Consider the following 17,421-nt stretch of genomic DNA (forward strand, 5'->3'; position numbering starts at 1 on the left):
GATATGAACACACTGAGTCTAGCCATCTCTTGAGCAGCTCCTGGGGCTGGAGGTGGGGCTGGGGGACGGAGAGCAAAGCTCCCTGGTACTTCTGCCTGCCCTACACAGAGGAAATCCCAAGTTTAAGGATTTGAGTGTTTGAAGATGGGGGCGGCCTGAAGAACAGGAGTGTGGCCTCGACAGTCTCTTGGCTAATGCTGTGTCTCCAGCATGAGAAGGGCCTAGCATTCACAGTAACGTCGAAGACCTTGTGGGAACAGGAAGAGAGCACAGACCTGGGGGTGGGACACATTTCAGGAAAAAGTTGCGAGTGCAGCAGCCCCTATAATATCGAGGGTCCAGAACAGTCCTCACTAGGAAATGCCAGTCAGCCTGCATGAAGTTCAACAGGGTGTTTTCCCCCAGTCCCAGGAGCACCCATTGCTGTTTCAAACACTCAGCACATGGTCTTTATCATCTCTACCATCATTATCATTATCACCATGATCACCATCACTACCACCACCACTATCTCCATCACCATCATTACCATCTCCTCTACCACCATCACTGTCTCCATCACATCACTGTAATTATCACCACCACCATGATCACCATCAGCACCATCATCCCATCACTCATCATAACCACCACCAACATCACCATCTCCGTTATCGTAATTACCACTGCCACCATGATCCTCATGATCCCCATGACCATTATAGTGATCACCAACAGCCAGTGATTTATCCACAAGGCACTCATAGAAAGTTCTATGCCATAGGCCCCAGTTCATATCCACTAACTCAGAATTTCTGGGGTCTTAACTTGTGACAGGGTCTTAGAGTGAAACAGATAGATACCTAGACTTAAGAATCACTCTTGGCACTTTCGTGTGTTAGAAACACATGGGCCTTTGGTTTTGAAAGAATTTCAGATTTACAGGAAGTTTATATAAGAGGGTCCTTTAGCAAGTCACCCCCCAAAGCCCTGGAGATCAGATCCAGGGCCTCAAGCATGCTGGCAGAGCTACACACTCTCCTCCCAGTAGGCCAATTCTTTTCTTTTCTTTTCTTTCTTTGATTTATTATACATATTATATAATAAATTATATATATAGCCAAAAGGGGGGCACCAGATCTCATTACAGATGGCTGTGAGCCACCATGTGGTTGCTGGGAATTGAATTCAGGACCTATGGAAGAGCAGACAATGCTCTTAACCTCTGAGCCAACTCTATGAACTTCCTTTCTTTTTGAAATGATTCATTTATTCTTATTTTGTGTGTATTGATGTTTTGCCTACATTCATGTCTGTGTGTCTGTGTGAGGGCTTTGGAGCCGCTGGAACTGGAGTTACAGACCACTGTAAGCTGCCATGTGGGTGCTGGGAATCAAACCAGCATCCTCTGAAAGAGTAGCCAGTGCTCTTAACCACTGAGCAATCTCTCCAGCCCCTTTAGGCTAATTCTTTAAGGAAAATGTATATGGGTATATGCCACATGCATGCTAGAGCCCATGGAGACCAGAAGAAGGTGCCAGGTTCCCTCGAGCTGTAGTTATAGGCAGTGGTGAGCCACCTGAGGTGGGTCCCGAGAACCAGACCCCCGTCTTCTGCCATCTCTCCCGACCCCATATAACTTTTTCTTTGGCTGTCTGAGACAAGGTCTCATGTAGCTCAGGTTGGCTGAGAATGACCTTTGAACACCTGGTCCTCATGCCTCACCCTCCTGATTGCTGAATTACAGGTGTGCACCCCCACATCCAGCTCTTTTCTAGACTAATTCTTAGCTGGCTCTAGGGAAACCATCCCGTCCCACGAAGCAATGCTGAAGCCCCTCGTCCCCACTGGATGCAAAGGGAGAAGGATGTGCTGTCCCCTTGAGAGGCTTATGGTCCAGAGAAAGCACACACTGCACTCAGAGCCCACATTCAAGAGCTCCTAGATGCTTTGGGCTCAGGTAAGAGCAGACCTGACATCTTGGGGATCTTGCCATTTTATTTCTGGTGGTTTTTTTGCACAGTCTTGCCCCCCAAACCCAGGCAGGGCTGAGAGGCCAGATTTCTGGTGGGACCTGTGTATGTGAGGTGACTCTGTGGTGCACCTTGAGCTAAGGGGACCATTAAGAGAAAGAACCGAGAAGAGAACTGGCAGCGCCATGTCTACCTGGTGCACGCTCCCAAATCCGGTCGTGTTGGTCAATCCGTTGGTGCCTTGGTAGAGCCCTGTGGTGCCTGCAGGAGGACAGGACAGGTTAGGACCCCATCAGGGAGGGCTTGGGGCAGGAGTAGCAAAAGATGTGCTTCTCAGGCTTGGGGTGGGGGGCAGGACTTGTGAACTGGAGCCGAGTCTCCCTGGCCTCGGTTTCTTTAGTAAACAAGAAAAAGAATGCATTCTGAGGGGTTAAGGAGAACAGGAAAGGTGACCCTGCACACAGCCGTGTCAGCCCTGCTTACTGTGGTTACTAAAATGCTGTTTTATTCTAGGGCATAGTGTCAGGCTTGGTGGTAAGTGCTTTTACCTGTGAGCTATCTTGCTGATCCTGGTAACTCTAAGTTTGTTTGTTTGTTTTGCTTTGTTTTTGAGACAGGTTTTCTCTGTATAATCCTAGCTGTCCTGAAACTCCATTTGTAGATCAGGCTGGCCTCGAATTCATAGAGATCCACCTGTCTCTACCTCCCAAGTGCTGGTTCCCAACTATTTTTTTCTAAACTGTGGTAAAAATGATGGAACATAATACCACTTTATCCAGTTTAAAGTGCACAGCAAGGGGCATTAAATACATTTGTGTATCACCATCTCTGTGGAGAAGGGCAGACTGAGGACTCTGACTTGTGCAGGGTCACAGAGCTGATAGGCTGTGCTCCTGGGAGAATCTTTATTCATTCACAAGTTCAAGCAAACGGATCCTGCGGTGTAGCAGACGATGCCCTGCAGTGTAACACAGGTCTCACTGGGGCCAGCAGAGGCCAGAGCGGCACCACAAGCTCCAAGCTCTTTCACCAAGAAGCTGCCAGCCCGGATATCTACATCCAGAGACCCTGTCCTTCAGGCACGCTGGGGAAAAAGGCATCCACAAGCCATGGAGAACCCCAGATTTGTTCTAGAAGTTCTACCCCAAGAGCCAGAATGGGGGGGTGTGGATGGTCCAAAGGAAGGGACGATTAGTGACAAAAGGAAGGAAGAGATTCAAAACTTGGCTGGGTGAGGTACTTCCAATGGCTTCTCCCAGGTTCTGATAGCCACGAGCACACGGCGGGTCCTTTGTCAATCTGTTACCTGCTGTCAGCACACAGTGGGTCCTTTGTCAATCTGTTACCTGCTGTGAGCACACAGTGGGTCCTTTGTCAATCTGTTACCTGCTGTCAGCACACAGTGGGTCCTTTGTCAATCTGTTACCTGCTGTCAGCACACAGTGGGTCCTTTGTCAATCTGTTACCTGCTGTTAACACACAGTAGGCCCTTTGTCAATCTGTTACTTGCTGTTAGCAACTGCTTTCCAAATGGGCTTCCTAACTGTGTGAAATGTGCACCTCCCAAGCCAAGTATGTCAAACAGACTCTCAGCACATCTTGGATCAATACTAGTTTCTAGTGTGAAACTGTTTTACAGTGTGTTTTTTACTTCTGTTTTCTATTACTATAAGGAAATGCTGGAGGCAGGTCAACTCTGTATGGAAGAGAGGTTTGAGTAAAATCTGAGGCCAGAGTGCAAGATCAGGCCACCAGATGATGAGGAAGGTGCTTTTGACAAGCTGCCATCATGGTTGAGTGTGTGTGTGTGTGTGTGTGTGTGTGTGTGTGTAAATGAAAGATTATATCACTGGGCAGAGAACTGTGTGACCCATGCTTGCTCTTCTGACTCTCCTGTAGCTAGTTAATCTGGGGATCCCATAAGAACCACCTTCTGAGTTCTCATGACCTATGACCTCCCAGCATCAGCACCATGAGGAGCAACATGGGAGTCCTTTGGGGACAAACTACATCCAGGCCACAGGGACACACGTTCCTGTTAGTACAGGCGCACACAGGTACTCAGGTAACAGGTGTCAGGTCTATGAGGTCTGGTGTGTGCCATTCGTTTCCCAGGTTTCACATGCCATCAAATGGTTCTGACCTCTTCACTGCTGAGAGCATCATCTATGCCTTGGCAGTGGCCTGGTCCTCTGCTGTGTGTGTCCTCACATTGGTCCTAACTGCCCAGGAGGAGACGGGTGTGAGGCCCCTAACAAGGCTGCCATGTGCATCATCACACTCAGGGAGAGCTGCCTGGTATAAGGGTTCTTGCCTTATACTCCACACCCGCCCCTCCTCCCCCGCCCTGCCCCCAGCATTCAGTATGGAACTCTGGCCAATTTTTGCTGATCTGATAAGAGTGTCATGATTCATGCTTCTCCAGCTGCTGGTGACTCTGAGTGTCCCTTCTTGGGCCTGTTGCCCTCTGGCTTTCTTCTTTTTAATGAGATGGCGACGGTTGCTATGGAAACACCTGTCCTTTCAGGGTTGAACCCAGCTTCCCCTTAACCCCAGCCCTTCAGGGCCCTTTAATTACTGACATAAATAGTGTAAGATAAATAAGGCTGGAACAACACTGGGGGTCACCACGGAGGGCTGCAGATGCCCCCTCTGGGCTGGCTGTCACACCCAGGGGACCTGTGTGGCCCTGCCACAGTTCTGCAAGGCAGGCTGAGAAATGGCTAGGCAGGGCTCACCCCTGCCAGCTGCTGAGCTAGCTGCTGGCCACTCGGCACTGGTCACTTCTTGCTGTAGTTCTTTGGGGCCACTTTAAAGTGATCTAGCTGTCACCTACAAACGAGACACCTGTGCCGGGCTTCGTGAAGACAGGCTTGTGGACTAACTCTGGGCAGAACCCCTCATCAATGCTGCCCAGTCCCTTTTCCTAACGCAGAGGGATCTGCTGGCCAGGTCCACACCAGTGTGCTCCATATTCAGGAGCCATGGTCTACCTGAGGGGGAATTAAAATATAAAGGAAGATGACCAGCAAGATGGTTTAGATTGGAAGGGTGATTGCTGCCAAGTCTGAGAGCCTGAGTTTGATCCTCAGACCCACATGGTGGAAAAAGAAAACTGACTCCTACAAATTGTCCTCTGACCTCCACAGGCACACAAATAAATGTAAGAATAAATTTACAAATGGAGAGACAGAAATCCTTCTAGCCTGAGTGACAGGTATCTGGAATGTATCCAGGGTCGCTAGGGACAGAACTGGGTGGAAGGGAAGGTAGGGCTGAAGAAAAAAACATCAGGTTGTTAGGAGGAGCCCCAGAAACATCACCTATCCCGGGTCCTAGATACCGACTACAGCCCAGAAAGCCATAGACTTTCTTAGGCCATTTTCTGCTTTTGTATGGGTGCTCACAAGTTTCTATTTTAGGATTGCTAAAGATGCTTGTGTGTTTTCCAAATACACAGTCAGCCTTGGGAGGTTCACACACATATCTCAGGATACTCCTACCAGGCAGCTAAATAACATTACATTAAAAAAGCAGGTCTTTGTAAAAGATCTTGACAGAGAGCTTTTACAAACAGCAGGTAGGAGGGTTTGTTTACATTTACAGTATGTAAGACGCTGATTCTCCCATATCATAATGGCCTCTAGCATGCCTTTTCCGAGCCTGAAATTTTGTTCTCCACAGCCAGTGTATTCCAAATATAAGTACCCAGTGTCCTAAAATTCATGGCTAAAGAACAGCCTTTGGAAGTGTGTTGCCAGGTAAGTATGAGCCCTAACACCAGGCTAGTGTTCCCCAGAGTGGTAGAGAAAGATACAGGGATCCTGATGGGAATCCAACATGGCAGCAGAGTGGGGTGGGGGAGTGGGGCAGGGATCAGCAGAGTAGTTTTCCAGGTGGAACCCTCTTACAACTTGCTACATGCTTCCGGCCTCCAGAACCACACAGAAATGATCTGGGGTCAGCTCAAGCCTCTTAGATGACAACACTTGCTTCCGTGACCTGGGAAAGTACCGGGGATGCTGTCTTCAGATCCTCCAGCCCTGCCTGCCGCCTTGGAGGCGCAGATAGGGTCCTCCTGATCCAGGATCCAGCCCCACTGCTTCTCTTGACCTCTCACCTCCTTAGTCCTGGCCATGCTGGCTCTGCCACTCCTCAACCCTCAAGTACATGCCACCTTTCCAGGGGCTGTTCCTTGTCTGGAATGCCCTTCCCTGAACCTCCCCATGAGACTCACCTGGTGCCCTTTGCCTTTTGCTCAAATCCCTTCCCAACCAGGCCGTCTCTGGCCCCACTAGCCTCTCAGCCCTCCCCCATCTCTGTTTTTCTGTGACCCTTTTGGCCTCTGAGACACTACTTTTATTAAATAAATATATTTTAAAAAGTAGACTGCAGGCCGGGTGGTGGCAGCTCACTCCTTTAATCCCAGCACTCAGGAGGCAGAGGCAGGCGGATCTCCGTGAGAGGGCAGGGCAGTGCTGATCTGTTTGGTCACAGCTGCAGTGGCTGCTATGGCTCAGTACTTGATGGGTGACAACTGTGGTCATCAGAGAGTAACCCCCACCCTACCCATCCCCATCCTACACTACCAGTCCTTGTTGCTGAAGCCTGTGACTGCATGGGTTACGTAGCAACGGAAACTAAGGTTGAAGATGGCATGGAAGTTGTCAGCTGACCTTCATTGAGGCAGTTCTGGATTATCTGGGTGGGCTTCATGGGGCCACAAGGGCCTTTAAAGTGGCAGAAAAAGGCAGAAGAGCTAGAGACATAGCCTATAGGGAAACACAGAAAGTTGAAGCAAGCCAGACTTACCCTGCTGACGTGTTATGCAGAGAGGGGACCCAAGACTAGGGTCGGAGTCCTGTAGCCCACAGCCAGCAATCATCTGAGGTGAAGCACCCAGGGAAACGCTATTACACTGAGCTGAGCTCTGGCCTGTGTTTGATCCCTGTCTCTCTGGGTCCTCAGTGATGAGGGAGACCATCTGTCACCTGCATCTCACAGTGTGGAAACTGAGGCCCTGGGAATGGGGGCTGCTACTCATGGGACTTACTAAGAACAGAGCTGGAGAGAAGTTGGGTAGCCTCAGAGGCTCCATATTGAACCCCCAAACTTGCTTGCCTGGGTATCGTGAGATCCTAGATGCAAAACTGTAGAACCTTTTCGAAAGGAATCGCTACAGAACTATTGATTCCCGTCTGAGCTGAGTTCTACAGTGGGGTGTCATGGGTGAAACCACACAGCTGTCTGTGTTGACCAAAACACCTTCCTACAGTGTGATCCTACTGGAAAAGGTTATTCCAGATTCTTCTGTCAAAAAGCATCCCTTGGGCCGGGTGGTGGTGGTGCACACCTTTAATCCCAGCATTCGGGAGGTGGAAGTAGAGGCAGGTGGATCTCTCCGAGTTCAAGGCCAGCATGGTCTACAGAGTGAGTTCAAAGACAGCCAAGGCTACGTGGAGAAACCCTGTCTCCAAAAACAAAAACAGAAACAAACAAAAAGCACCCGTTGGCCTGAGGAGATGGCTCAGTTAGTAAATACAAGCTGTGTAAATAGGACTCGAGTTCCATTCCCCAGACCTGCATTAAGAGAAAGGAAGGAAGGAAGGAAGGAAGGAGAAAGAAAGAGAAAGGAAGGAAAGAATAAAGAAAAGGGAAAGAAGGAAGGAGAAAGGAAGAAAGGAAGGAAAAAAGGAAGGAAGGAAGGAAGGAAGGAAGGAAGGAGGCGAGCCAGGTATGGAGCTCACTGCTTACGATTCTAACACTTAGTGAGGGAGTGTAAGCCAGATGGATCCCTGCGGCTCACTGAACAGCCAATCTACACTAATCTGTGATGCCAGACCAGTTAGAATCCCTGTCTCTAAGGAGGTACACAGCATTTCTTGGGATGAGGTTGTCCTCTGACCAATGTGCCTGTGTGTCTCCAGTCAGGGTTGGCTGTGTTCATTTCGTACTAAACTGGCCACTGATGGGTGGTGGCGTGATCAAAGTGGTGACAGAGAAATGATAAATAAATGCCTAGTATCAGGGCATACCGTGAATTACGGTGGCTCGGGGCTGACATTAGAGAGGAGGACAGAGGAGCACACTGCAGGGACGTTTATTATGAATTTTTCCGCAGGGGAGGAGTGGTGGCGGCTAGAAGGGGCTGGTTTTAAAACAATAAAGTCAATTTGCTACGGTCTGCTTGGATGTTTTGAGATCTTTGAAAGAGATACTGTGTGGCCTCTGGAAGGGTTGGCTGGGACCCACTCTATTTATCCTGTAGGGAGGGCGCCCTGACCTTCGCTGGCTACCGCGGCCTCTTGGCCTGAACTTGCCAGGTCAGGACAGCAGGGCTACTGCTGCCTGAGACCGAGACGAATGACAGCCAGCTGCTGCTGGCCTGGGCAGCCTCTGAAGCCCCTCTCGCCTGGGTGGTTTTGATTTCTGCTTAGTCTGGGCGTCTCAGGGGCATAGTCCAGGACTCTGCCTGTTTCTGCTCAGCAAGAGAACACCAGAGGAGGATGTTGGGGGTTGGCTTGTGTCCCCCGAGAAGACAGATTCACATCCTAACCCTGGTACCCATGAACGTGATCTCATTTGGAAGATGCTAATGAAGTTAAAGGAGGCCATGGGGACTAGGGTGTGCGGTAAGAACAGGAAAGCTTGGGTGCTGACCCCCAGGAAGGGTGTTTGGGGTAACAGATGAGCTGGCATGAAATGTCTGCAGGGTCAAAGGCACTGGGAGTTACCAGAGACCAGGGCCAGACAGGGACAAACGGAGACACCTCCGCCGTAGACGCCTGGCTGGTGGAGAACAGAGGTGTAAACTCACACTGTTTCAGCCACACCGTAGTCCTTCTCTATAGGAAATACAGTGGCCAAAGGAATGACACCGTTCTTCCAGTTCCCGTGAGGACAGGACCGTAGGGCCAAGGATGACCCAGGCTCTGAATGGCAAAACTTGGTCCCTGGAGAACGGAGTCACGCCGTGTTGAGGATGGCTCTCTCCCAGCCCCTACCTCAGGTCTGTGAAGGGAAGACGCAACCAGATTCCCAAGTCCCCACTTCATATGTCCCCAGGACCCTCACAATGTCACCATATTCTCAAATCTATACCGTTTCATCTTACTTCACATTTCTTCCTGTCAGTGTCAAAGGAACTCACACTTCTGTAAAGCGTATCATTATAAAGCTATAACATCGTCACGGAGTTTACTCACAGATGAAGGAGAAAACTCCACCTTGACACTGCAGCATCAGGACCATTTGTCTTCAGTATTACACAGAAAAAGGAGAAACACAAGCAAAGCAACATTTTCAGTCCTAGCTAAATCTGGTGCCTGCTGAAGTCCCCATACCTGGGGTTTGTCTGTTTTGTTAAAAACAAATACTTGCTGGAATTTAGCAGACGTTGAAGACATACTAGCTCCCTCAGGGATTTCCAGACTCTTTCTTTCTTTCTTTCTTTCTTTTTTTCTTTCTTTCTTTTTTTTTTTTTGTTTTTCGAGACAGGGTTTCTCTGTGGCTTTGGAGCCTGTCCTAGAACTAGCTCTTGTAGACCAGGCTGGCCTCGAACTTACAGAGATCCACCTGCCTCTGTCTCCCGAGTGCTGGGATTAAAGGCATGCGCCACCACCACCCGGCCCAGCCTCACTTTCTGACTGAGTCAGAAAGGATCAGGAGAGACTAGACAGGGCCTGGCTTCCTCACCTTGGGAACTAGTGATGTCCAGTTGTCACCTTTGCCTTCCATGCAAATGGATCAGGCAGGCAGTGACAGTGAGCTGCAGTACCAAGCATCTCTGGGCATTGGTTAGAACAGAAAGTGGTGAGCTATAGTAACAAGCATCCCCAGGTATCAGTTAGGACAGGGGATGGTGAGCTACAGTAACAAACATCCCCAGGAATCAGTTAGGACAGGGAGTGATGAGCTACAGTAACAAGCATCCCCAGGGATCAGTTAGGACAGGGGGTGGTGGGCTACAGTAACAAACATCCCCAGGAATCAGTTAGGACAGGGGGTGGTGAGCTACAGTAACAAACGTCCCCAGGGATCAGTTAGGATGGGGGTGGTGAGCTACAGTAACAAACATCCCTTGAGTCTAGGTGGCTATTCATGACATACATGGACTCATTACTCATACTCTCTGTCGATTGGGGGATATCAGAGGGCTCTGTTCTTTTGTATAACTAGTAGACATTTACCAAGAGACTGTCCCCTGGCTTGAACACGGTCAGAGGGGAGAAAGGGTTCCATTCTAGTCCTTGAATGCTCTGACCTGGAGTCACCTCGTTAATGCCACCCTAACTTCACGCCACACTGGCCAACTGCCTATCCCTTACACATCGCACATGTGAGAGGCCAGGAACGCACACCTGCCTCTGGGTCATTGGGTATGACTCACTGTTGGGGGCAGCACTGGTGGCAGCCACGGCTGCTTTCCAGACCTGGCTGACATACTGTAGGCATTGGGAGCTGGCACACTCGGGTTTGGCACCTGTTTGTATAGGTAAAATTTTATTTGGCACCCAGCCAGGCCCTGTTTTTGTGTGGTCCAGGCAGAGATGAGCTGTCTCGGTGTCTTTTAGAGCCTGAGATGTTTCCTAGCAGGACTTTAGTAGAAAGGGCTTACAGATATCTGCTCGGGGAGACTACAGCAGTTCAAGAAGTGCACTGCGGGGGCCCTGCTATCTTCAGAAGGCCTCTGCCCCTTTTGCTTGGTCTTCTGTTCCCTGCCCCAGAGGATCATAAGTACTCCCAGCACCTGAGTCCTCAGTCACAGCCAGAGAGAACTCATAAAAAGAAAATGAGGTCACAGAATTAACTCCCTGCTGGTGCTCACAGGTAGCATCCAAGGCTGCCGGAATTTCAGAGCTTCAAACTTATTCCCTGTTTGTAGAGTTCATTGAGGTAGGGGCTACTGTCCTTGCTGAAGGAGCAGAGGCATGGGAAGATTCCAAAGCGCATGCACACACACGCACACGCACGCGTGATCTAGCACCTCCATTTCACACTCAAACATTCCAGCACTTCCCAGAGGGAAGGTGTGTTCTCTTGATCTGCTCTATGCTGGGCTTGTACCAGAATCTGGGCCCTGTTGCCTCTTTCAGAGCCTGCCTAGACCCCTGGCCCATCTGTTCTAACATGTAGCACCGCGTCTCTGAGGGCTTAGCAGCCTGGCAGGTCACCTGACACTGAGTGTGAACAGCTGGAGCTTCAGTGAAGCAGATTCCAGGCTCCTGGGGCTGCAGGACAGGCCCCTCCCCTGACGCCGAGGTGGGGCCCCCTCCGGGTTTTCTCATTCTTGTCCCTGTCTTGGTCACAGGGGTGTGTCACAAGCAGCCAGTGTGGACACAGACTGCAGCTCCAGCAGCCGCGTCTCTGTGGTTGTAGCTGTCAGGTTTTGCAGACCTTCTAAATGACCAGACCAAAACAAACCAAAAATCAGAGACCTTGGGCTTCAGAGGTTAAAAAATATAGCTGATGTAGAAACTGTCACATCAGTGGGACGCCATGGTGAAGGGGATGCTGGGAAATTGGCACATGCCAACAGTGACAACAGCAGCTTCAGCTGAGCCAGCACTGGCTTCATCCCAGGATTGTCCTCAGCTCCAGTCTGCACAACCTGCGCCTAGTCCACAGCGGAGGCTGTGGTGGACCAGTTCCTCAGAGAAGATCATACATACATACAGCCTGAGAGGTGGGATCGGCCTGAAGGTGTGTGTCAGCAAGCAACAGGATTGGGGTGCCATATGAGGTCTCTCTCTCTGTTCAGTACCCAGAAGCTAGACCAGAGACCAGGACCGTCTTGGGAACAGGCCGTAGATGACCATCAATACATGCTACCCAATGGCAAAGATAGAAAGGAGACACTCAGCAAGACAGCATGTTTATACACACACACACACACACACACACACACACACACACACACAAATACAAATACACAGAGTAAGTTCTAGAAAGGTTCATACTGATAACACTTACACAATTTAAAATAAATATCTGAGCAACTCCACACAGTGTGAAAAACCAGGTAGATCTGGGCGGGCAGAATCAGGTCACCTGCATGGGGCACATGGGCCTATCACACAGGACATGGACATTTGAGAGCTGGGGACTGGCAGTGGGTTTCTGAGCTTAGTGAGAAGTTCTGTCTGGGGTGGGAGCCGGGTATAGGTGGCAGCTGGCTCATGGCCTTAGCTCTTAGCATCAGCTAAAATGGATTTGTCCCAAGGGATCATTGTGCATCCCAGGGCCTGGCTCAGTCCTGACCATGGACAGTTTCTGAGTGGAGAGAAAGTTCATAGCCTGCTGTCTTCTGTCTGTTTCTCAGTAGCAGTTCCCTAGGCTGCTGGGGGCTTTGTCTCCCATTCCTGGCTGCTGCTGCGCCTTGCGGATTCTGTTGGATTCCTGAGCAGAAGACTATCTGCCTGACTCTGAGCTTTCTGCTTGTCCTGGATAGACTCACCACAGCGGAACCTGTGGCTTCTGTTGGTCCCTCCTATCCCTCCACTCCCAGAGCTAATGTGGACAGGAAAGGGACCCTTCTGTCACCTCTCAACAGACTCTAGGTACAGACCTTAGAGCAGGCTCAGCTCTCATTTCTTTGGAACATCTGAAATAAAAATAATAGGTTGGAGAGATGGCTCAGCAGTTAAGAGAACTTTCTGCTTTTTCAGAGGACTTAGGCTGCCAGCATCCACACGGGGGTTCACAACTACCTGTAACTCCAGCTCCGGAAAATCCAATGCCCTCTTCTGGCCTCTTTTGGTATTGTGTACTCATAAAACACACACACACACACACACACACACACACACACACACACACACACACACGTGCACAAAACACACTGTCCCCTCACCCCACAGTGCATGGGATTGCTGCACCTGGTCTCTCAAATGCGTACTAGGTCACCTCTGTCTTACAATTCTGCTGACTTCCTGATGATCCAGCTGCCCACCAGGTTCTGCCAGGCCTAGCCTCACCTATCCTCTGACTGGGCCCTGTCCCTTGGTCCTCTCAGCCTCTGGACTCCTCCATGATTTGCTGTCCCCTCTTGGGCAAGCCCCTTCCTCTCGCTGCTGTACTCCCTGGAGTGAGCATCACAGCTGGAAGGGCTCCAGTCACCTACTAGCTTCCCTGCTATTGCACTCTGAACTCTGTTCCCCCAGTTTGTATATAAGGCCCTGACCTCCAGGGTGACTGTATTTGGCAAGGGGGCCTCTAGGGAGGGACTGAGGTCATCAGAAGTCACAAGCATCACCAGGCCATAACCTGTGTCCTTATAAGAAAGTGAGAGGTCTTTCTCCAAGCCTGTACAGAGGAAAGACCATGTAGCTGCCTGGCACAGACGTGGCTGACCCAAACCTGGAGAGCCTTAGCAGCCACCAAATACGTGTCACCTCGAGACTTCTGATGATGAGCAAGCAAAGTTCTCTTGTTTAAGCCACCAGCCTGTGGCACTGAGAGACAGGGTGAACAGTCAATGTCCCCTTTCTGGGCCATGAAATCCATACAGCCTTGGCTACCATCTCAGAGCTGCATAGCACACACCCCGTCCGCTGCCTGGAATGGAGCCTGCACTTGGGGATGTTTGCTGAATGAATGGTTGATGGTTTTCCCTGCATCCTGCCCATCTCTCCTCATACCTGCGGGCTGCCACTTGGCAGTGAGTGATGCAGCGGCAGAACAGGACCCTGCAGGAGTGCTTGGAAGGCACCCTGATTGGCAATGCTATTTTGGGAGGCTTCACAACCTTCAGGAGTGGGGTCTAGCTGGAGGAAGGGACAGGTCATCCCTAGAGCCTGGCTCCGGCCTGACTTTCTGACTCATGGCCCTCCACCGCATACTCCCACTGCCATGAACCTGGGTTCCCCTCATGTGCCTTCCCCACCTCGATGAGCTGAGACTATGAGTCTAAACCACATCTCCCCTTCCCTAATTATTTCTGTCAGGTGTGATCACAGCCACACTGCTGGTAACAGTTGTGTTGCCTAGGAGCCTAGACTGCTGTCCTGCTTTGGTGTCCTGCGTGGTGCGTGGGACTGTTTCATAGAGTGTCAAAAGTGTATCTTCTAACTTTATTCTAAAAATTATTATACTAAGAGCATTTTAATTGGCTTAGGATTTTTGACACGAAAATATGCATAGGCAGGAGCTGAACAGATGGCTACTTGGTAACGTGCTTTTCACACAAGCAGGGAGACTCGAGTTCAATCCCCACAACCCACATAAAAAGCTGGATGTGTGGCATACTCTAGTAATCCCAGCCCTGGGGGATGAGACCAGACGATGCCTTGGGCTTGCTGGTCAGCTAGTCTACCTAAATCAAAAAACCTCAGGCCAACAAGAGACCCTGTTTCAAAAAAAAAATGAAACAAACAAAAGCAAACAAAAACCAAGGTAGAGACAACTGCCACGGAAGGACGGGAGAGGTGGACCTCTGGTCTCCATGTGGATGCTCAGGCATTTCACACACAGACTGCATAAGTCGCTTAAATGGCATATGAATTTCATTTCAAAATCACAAAGGACTTCTAAAATGTTTGTCACAGGGCATTGGATGTGATGGATAAGGGCCATCAGTGTCTAGCGTTCCAGGCGACTCTCCACTGGTACCTGTGACCTGTGCTTTTCTGTTCTCAGTACCCAGGATTGGGAGCGATTCACCCACAGGGACAATGAGCCTCTGTGTTCACCTGCTTTCTACATCACAAGCAGGTCTGTAGTGGCACCTCAGGCCTCAGTCCTGCCACTCTGCCTTAAAGACCCCTCTAAAAAGGGCAGAAGAGGGTTACAGTATCCCTCAGGGACAGCAGTAGAAACTGTTCCTGGCACTCTGCTCTTCCTCTTACTGTGGCCTGCCTCAGAAACCCATCATCTGGGTAAGTCAGGCTGTCACAGTAAGAAACCATAGATGGAGTGGCTACTCTCTGGAGCCTGGAGGTTGGGAATGCCAAGGTCAGGAGGTCCAGGGGCCTGGTGAGGAGGCTCTGCTGTCTACAATCCCTGTCTCCAAATATCCTCACCCAGCTGTTCCACGGAGAACACTGTGGTAGGTGAGAGAACATGAGATCTCTTCTCGAAAGTACACCTGTCCCATCCCTAAAGCTCCAACTCAGTGGTCTCCTCCTAGTATACATGCCCTCCCCCCGCAGGGCCTATCTCCAGATACCTGCCCATAGGGTGAGCCCTTTAACACAGATGTGTGGAAGGACACCATTCAGCTCATAGCAAGTACAATAACCTGCTCACTGGGCTGAGAGCTGGCTTCTCTACTGCCCTTAGAAGCTGTGTGTGCTTGTGCTGGGGAGGGGCTGAGTGGGGAAAGAGCTCACTGCACAGGGACCTGCATGGGTTCCGGAACCACAGGGATAGGAGGCATAGGCAAGAGAATCTCAATAAACTCACGGGCTAGGCCCAGCATGCACTGATTAACAAGACACTGTGTCTCCAGCAAGGTGACAGCTAGGGTGGAAATCAGAGGTTGTCCAGACTTCCACATGTATGCACTTATTCTCACACACAGAAACACATACACAGATCATACTTACAAAGACATGCACACAAAAGATAGAAGAGGAGGAGGAGGAGGAGAAGGAGGAGGAGGAGGAGGAGGGAACAGGAGCTGAGTCTGGAGCCACAGGATTGTAATTCTAGCTGTTTGGGAGGCTGAGGCAGGAGGATCATGAATTTAAGGGCCTTAATGAGATCTTGTCTCTAAATAAAAATTTGGTTTTAATAAAAGGCTGCAGGTAGAGGCTAGAGGCAGAGCCCGTGCTTAGATGCATGAGGTCCGGGGTTCAACTCCCAGTGCCGCAGACAAGAACCCACCTCTCTCAGCGTTGGTCTGCCCAACTAATCATGACACCATGATTAATTAAAAATAAACAGGAGTGAAAAGCCACTTTCTCCATCACCCTGGCCACACTTCAAGTACCCAGTAGCCCTGGGGCTAGTGACCACTGTAGTGGGACCCCAGGCAAACCTTTCACCCTGCCCCTGTCATTCCTGGTGGCTTTGGGGTTTGCAACCAACCAAATTCTGCATATAATCAGAGAGGCCCCAGTCCCTTGACCTCTATATGTCCTGAATGTAGAAGACTAGCCGGATACAGGACAGAGGGGTGGCCAACCTATGAAGGTGGCTGCCAGGGGGAGGTGGGGCTGAGATCAGAGTGACATGTGCTGGGACCTCAGTGCTTTGTGGTCAGCAGAGTTGCTGACTCACACCCGGAACCTGACCTTGGGCCAGCACGGCTGGGCTGCCAAGCCTGGCTCCTGACCTGCCTGACCAAGGGAGATCAGGCTGACTTCACCTGCTCAGAACTGGCTGGGCCAGGGCAGTCTAACGCTGTCAGCACTAAGGTAAAACAGAGCCTTGTTCACTTGGCCAGGATGGGGGACATTGCCATGGCCACCTGCCATTAAGGTTTTCCAGGGCAGGCTTTCCCATCTGCCTGTATCCCCAGGTACCTTTGGTTTGTGCTTAGCCATTTCTATTTCTGCTTCAAGGCCTTGTGGTTCTTAAGAAAATATGGACCCAGATTACAAAATGAGACAGGGAGGCCCCCCCTTGTGCCTATCTGTCTACCTCCCAAGGGCTTCCCAAGATAGCACTAAAGCCAGCTGCCAACACCTAACAAAACAAAGGCAGCCTGCACTTAGACATGGTTGCCGGGCTGGGGACACGGCCCAGCCATGCTAAACAACTTTCCGTACAAGTCCGAAGGCCTGAGCTGGATCCCAGCAGGCTCCTCTCAGGAAAAAGGCTGTAGTTGTAGCATTGGAGGTGGAGACAGGGGGATGTCTAAGACCCACTGGTCAGCCAGACTATCCAAACTGGCAAGTTACACACTCAGTGAGGGAGTCTGTCTCAAAAAACAAGGCGGAGAGCAAGAGAAGAAGACACTTAAGGTTGACCTCTGGTCTCCATGCAGGCTTACGTGTGTACATGCCCCCATTCCCACAAGTGTGCATGCATATACGAGTATACACGCGCACAAGCGCACACACACACACAGGTGGAAACATCTTGGATGATGAGATAGTGGCGAGGGTGCATCCTGACAACAAGGGCAATGGGCTCAAGGACCAGCAAGAGTAAGGTTCCTCAGAACACTGCGTGTGGCCAGGCAGACAGAGGAAGAGCCCAGTGCCTATAACAGCATCCACACGCGCGAAGCCGGCAGCATCCATGATGGAAAAGAATCACAAACGACCCCTCCCCGTGGGACTTCCACTCCTGGCCATGGCTGATGCTCAGGGAGCATTTGTCCTCTGACCGACAGAATGTGAAGCAGCCATTTCCCCAGGCACCGGGCATCAGACCATCAGGGCAATGACCCTAGCTAGACCTGAAACAAACGGCAAACGCCCTCTTCAGGATGGGCACCCGGGTGGAGCTGGACCTGCAGGAAGTGTTGTGACTCGGATATGTAGGATGGGTACCAGAGAGAAACAGCTGGCTGAGAGCTGGG

General features: G+C 50.6%; 1 protein-coding gene across 3 annotated transcripts in view; it reads right to left on the reverse strand.

Moving 5' to 3' along the window:
- Positions 1–17,421, reverse strand: part of Eya2 (EYA transcriptional coactivator and phosphatase 2) — a 156,627-nt gene that overhangs the window by 53,976 nt on the left and 85,230 nt on the right. For all 3 annotated transcript variants that reach the window (XM_041670428.1, XM_041670429.1, XM_041670427.1), the window contains one exon: positions 2,146–2,213. In XM_041670428.1, the coding sequence (XP_041526362.1) occupies positions 2,146–2,213 (68 nt within the window). The remainder of the gene's footprint in view (positions 1–2,145; positions 2,214–17,421) is intronic.

The sequence above is a fragment of the Microtus oregoni genome, unplaced genomic scaffold, assembly GCF_018167655.1.
Source record: "Microtus oregoni isolate MIOR12 unplaced genomic scaffold, Mior012 000020F_ref0000438, whole genome shotgun sequence".
Taxonomy (NCBI): domain Eukaryota; kingdom Metazoa; phylum Chordata; class Mammalia; order Rodentia; family Cricetidae; genus Microtus; species Microtus oregoni.